At 51.1% G+C, this 5,059-nt stretch overlaps 1 protein-coding gene across 1 annotated transcript; it reads left to right on the top strand.

Moving 5' to 3' along the window:
* The first annotated feature begins 1,327 nt into the window (after window positions 1–1,327).
* Fbp1 (Fat body protein 1) lies at window positions 1,328–4,726 on the top strand. The gene is made up of 2 exons (XM_017141964.3): window positions 1,328–1,453; window positions 1,517–4,726. The coding sequence occupies exons 1-2, from the start codon at window positions 1,363–1,365 to the stop codon at window positions 4,528–4,530; spliced, it is 3,105 nt and encodes a 1,034-aa protein (XP_016997453.2). The 5' UTR covers window positions 1,328–1,362; the 3' UTR covers window positions 4,531–4,726.
* Window positions 4,727–5,059: the final 333 nt, after the last annotated feature.

Here is a 5,059-nt window from a genome sequence, read left to right as displayed (position 1 = left end):
TTACTTCTGTCCAGTAAGTGGTTGAGATGTATATTTATTTATTATGTTGGCTTTCCAAAAACGCTTACAGTTCCATGATTGTTATACATTTTCTTGGAAGACACACGGTTTAACCCCTTTATGAATACCGATGAATCAGACCGTCACTCTTTTTGGGATTATATTCTATGGCACATCCCTAGGAAGATCTAAGCTATGGCCACCCACGTAGCGCTTTTTACTTCCGTTGCATGCCAGGCACGTTGCAAAATTGTCGCAGCGCAGACAACCGAAAAAAGGCAGCAAAAATCGGTCGGTGAACACAAAAGCCACGGACAAACGAATTGCCAATTTAAATGTGAATAGAAAAATTGCATCGACTCGCCGCATCGCTCGCCCACCCACTGCAATCCTTTATCCCTTCACAATCGCCAATCACTCACTCACGCGAACAATGAAGCTGCCAAATGCTACGTGGCCTTCATTTCGTGGCTCACACTCTGCATTGCTTCTCCTTTCAGCTGCACTAGAAATGACTATTTACGATGGCATTTTCAAGATATTATTTTAGAATTTGTAGTATAAAAGCTGGGAATCAGAATTTTAAAATATTAAGATTAAATCAGCATCAACATTCTTAAACATTTCTAAGCACATATCATTAAACATACAATTAGCAATAACATCGGTCAAATTAATTAGCAATATTAATGTAGCAATTTGTCAAACAAGTCACCCGAACTCGGATTATGTTGATTTTTGCACATAAACAAATTCATAAATTCTATTTCTTATCAGCTCGAAGTCGAATTCTTCCATGCTCGCCTGTTGTCTTCCTTGTCCTTATCAACAATGGAATTTTTATGATGAAATGCATGACTTTAATATATATCATATTTAGTTTCTAATTTGGGTACATATTGCAATTGCAGTTTACAGATTTGTTTGTTTCAAACACGTACAGCAAACAAAAGTCAGGAGTTCAGGCAGTTGCCTGAAGATTAGCAGATCAATGAACCAATTAAGATTAACAAATTAACAAGCAACCAACCGGAGTTAGGTGCTCGATTGCCCCACCGAACAATCGGGAACAATCCATGACAACAACTTTTTAATTGCATAATGAGTGAGCGGTTTTTTAGCAGTCTGTGCCGACTGATAAACGTATTTTCGCCCCTCTTAAGGAGGCATTCAACCCAATCGGGAGTCAAGCGATAGGCCTATGGGATGCACTTTGGGATGATAGGAACTCTGGGGTATAAAAGCTGCAGCGAACTGACAGGAAAATGCAGTTGCCTGCTGGTCAGTGTTTTAGCAAGCTAAATCCTCCAGAGTTCTTCAATCCAGTTTCTCAGAAGTGATCAGAAGTTAGTGATCATCAAGATGAACAGAATCCTGCTGTTAATGGCCTTTGCGGCCGTTGTTGTGGCTGCTGGAAGGATAACTGTGAATCCGGACAGGATTCAGGGTATTGGTAAAGTGGTGACCCCTAAGAAGTAAGGATTTATTTAAGAGCTATTTTTATTTTCCCACCCAGACCGCATGTCCCTGGAGGATGTGCAGCGCCAGAAGTTCATCCTGGACATCGTGCAGAATATCCGACAGCCCTTGCAGCAGGGTGAGCTCATCCAACTGGACCAGGGTCTGATTGTGGACAGCCAAAGGTATCGTGGCGGCATCGATGAGGTGATGCAGCGCGTCATCGATTTGGATCGCCAGCGTCGCCTGCTCGATGAGCACCAGGTGTACTCGGTGGGTCGTCTGGAGGATGTGCAGCAACTGCGCGGCATCTACCGCCTGCTGGTTCGCTCTGTGGACTTTGATACACTGCGCCGAAATGTGGTCTACTTGCGCCGCAACATCAATCCCGTGCTGTTGGTCAACGCCTTGGCCCTGGCCATTCGCGATCGCGAGGACACTCGCTCTTTGGTTGTGCCCGCTATCCAGGAGCTGCTCCCCGAACTTTATCTGGACGAGGAGGTCATTGACCAGGTTCGCGGCGTCCTCAGGGAGCAATCCCAGCGCCCCTCGCTCATGGACATTGTGGGTCTACGCCAGCGCGCCATGAATCCCATGCTGAACATCCTGATGCCCTGGCGCGAGATTCACATGCAGATGGCTCTGATGAAGCAGCAAAATCGCCTGAATGTCGGCGGCCAGAAGCGCGTGGTCATCCGGGCCGAGAACCAGGGTCAGTTGGAGGGCACCTCCCTGCTGACGGACGACATTGAGCTGCGCAACTTGGTCCAGAATCTCATCCAGGAACTGGCCCTGCTGGAGGAGGACTCGCAGCAGGAGCAACGCCAATGGATAGGCAATGAGAGGGAACGTGAGCAGTTGATCAACAGCGAGCAGGAGTATCGGGACCAATGGATCGGCCGTCAGTACAACAGCCGGGAAAGGCAGATCGATCAGAATGTGGGCAGTGGACGTCTGCTCTACGTGAACCGTCGTCGCCTCCAGGAGCAACAGAACCAGGATGAGGGTCAGTACGTCTATGGCAGCCAAAGGGAGCGATTCCAGCGACTGCTCCGTCGTGATGATGATGATGACGATGATGATAACAACGACATTCGCATGGGTCGCGTGCAACTGCAGCGTGGAATCAGCCAAGGAGGCCTCCGAATGGGAGGAGTTCGTGACCTGCCCACCGTGAGTGTGAACAGTGACCGCCTGCTCCATGTGGGCCGCCGTCGGTTGAACGCCATCCAGCAGGACGAGCAGCAGGATCAGTTCACGGGACGCCAGCGTTTCATGGGCCTGGTGAGGGGCGAACGCTTCAGCGAGGGTCGTCGAGTGGGGCAGCTGGATGAGGGACGTCAGGAGCGTCAGCGACAGAACTTCTACCGAGATGAGGACGAGGAGGAGCAGAACCAAATCCAGAGACAAGGACGTCGCTTCGGTGTCCAACAGGAGGGTCAGAGCTATGCCGATCAGCTGGAGAGCGTGGATCGCGATGATGAGCGATTGGTGCACATCAACCGACGTCGCCTCAGCCAGGACATCCAGCAACCGCAACAGCAAAAAATAATTCCCCGCAGAATCAGCTCCATTGGCGAGGGTCGCCGTGTCATGGGCGATCGCCCCATCGAGGACGAGGACATCCTGAAGTTCATCCGCGGCGAGAACCGCCTGAAGCTGATGACCGACGACGAGATCCTTGAGATGCTCAAGAGGAACCGCCAGCAGCGCCTGGAGAAGAACCATAACGACGATGATGATGATGATGACAACGACGATGATGATGATGAGGATGTGGAGCGCCGACAGGGACTACGAAGCCGTCGCAGCCTGAACAATCTGCCAATCCGTCAGCTGAACAACCGTCGCAGCGAGATCATCCTGCAGAATCTCCGCCAGCTGGTGGCCCGCCTCAACCAGGAGGGCATCTCCCAGGGCCTGGTGATCGACCAACAGGAGCAGCTGTCGCAAACCGAAAGGTACCGCCTCCGCCTGAACCAAATCCGCATCGATTCCCAGCGCAACCGTGAGGTCCTCGGACAGATTGGCCAGATTGAGCAGCGTCTGCAGCAGGTAATTGGTCAGGTGCTGAACCAGGTGAATGTCAGACAGATGGAGGATCAGCGCCAGGTGGAGTCCCTGATCGCCGACGTGCTGCTGGGTCGCCTCGGCCAGGTGGGCATCATCCAGATCATCCGCCAGGTGGTCCAGGAGAACAACGGCCAGCAGATCGATCGCACCGGCCTGGGCATCCGTCTCAGTGATCCCGTGGTGCAGTACACCCTTCGCCGGATCGTGAGGATCGTGGACCAGCAACGCGAGCAGATCCTTGGAGCCTACCGCCAGGAGCAGCTGCAGATGCGCGGCGTTTCGATCAACGATGTGCGCGTGGACAAGCTGCGCACTCGCATCGAGGAGTACGACTTGGACCTCAGCAACCTGGTCGAGCAGCAGGATCAGCGGTTCCAGCAGGAGATTGTGGGACGCCAGCGACGCCTCGGCAACAAGGCCTTCACCATCGACATGGACATCACCTCGGAGCAGCAGGATCAGGATGCCATAGTTCGCGTCTTCCTGGGACCCGCCGAGGATCAGCAGGGCAGGCAGGGTGCTTCCCTGGACGAGCGCCGTCCCGATTTTGTCCTTCTGGACGCCATCAGTGTGCAGCTGCAGAATGGACACAACCGCATCCAGCTGAGGTCCGCCGACATCCCCTGGACCAAACGCGATGTGACGCCCCTTTCAGAGATTTACCGCCGGGTGATGCTGCAGCTGAAGGGCCAGCAAGAGCAACAGGTCCTGGGCATCCAGCAGTTGGTTGGCGAGAACGGACGCTTCCCCCAGCACTTACTGTTGCCCCGCGGAAGGCCCGAGGGTCTGCCCATGCAGCTCCTGGTGGTCGTGTCTCCCCTGGTGGAGCAGCAGGTCCAGGATATCGATCCCGTCATCAGCATTGGCATCGGTTCCGCTTCCCTGCGGGATATCCGCCCCCTGGGCTATCCCCTCGACCGACCCATCCGCAATGAGCAGGAGCTGCTGCAGCTGTCCAATGTCCTCCTCCAGGATGTGGTCATCATCCAGGAGAACTAAGTGCCCACTAGGATGTTTCAACCGATCGTCAGACCATTCGCTCTACCTTGGACCCATCTGGAAAACCCTTAACGAACCGTAGTTTAAGTCTATCGAGCATAATTCAGTTTATAATAGCAAATTGTTGAATATCTTCTTTGTAACTCAATTAACTATATTTGTAATTAAAATCTTTGCAAGCGATGCAAACAAGCATTTAAAATCATTGAGTTTTGTCTTAACTCGAGATTCCAAGAAATCAAATTTACATATTTGATTTTTTGGATAAAAAGGATACAAATTAATGATGAATAAGCTAAAAAATAGATAGTAAATATTCCAAGGATAAAATGCCAAAACAAAAAGCTGGTTTCAAGAAGTCCAATAATATTCTTTAGGCAAAAGAGACTTTCTGCCATCAAGGCTATTACTAGCTTAACCAAAACTCAAAATTGCTCCTTATTGAAATTGTCACTTTTCTCGATTTTCCCCCAAGATGGTTATATCGCTTTACGGCACTCCATACCCACACCCTCCCACTCAGTTTCAC

The sequence above is a fragment of the Drosophila takahashii genome, chromosome 3L (assembly GCF_030179915.1).
Source record: "Drosophila takahashii strain IR98-3 E-12201 chromosome 3L, DtakHiC1v2, whole genome shotgun sequence".
NCBI classification, from domain to species: Eukaryota; Metazoa; Arthropoda; class Insecta; order Diptera; family Drosophilidae; genus Drosophila; species Drosophila takahashii.
This window is presented reverse-complemented; position numbering and strand designations above follow the sequence as displayed.

What these genes read in the sequence shown, in the direction of transcription:
- Fbp1 (XM_017141964.3), top strand. Translation starts at nt 1,363, where the DNA reads ATGAACAGAATCCTGCTGTTAATGGCCTTTGCGGCCGTTGTTGTGGCT. An exon ending in GGACAGGATTCAGGGTATTG is followed by an intron (nt 1,454 to 1,516) that starts GTAAAGTGGTGA and finishes TTTCCCACCCAG; the next exon opens with ACCGCATGTCCCTGGAGGAT.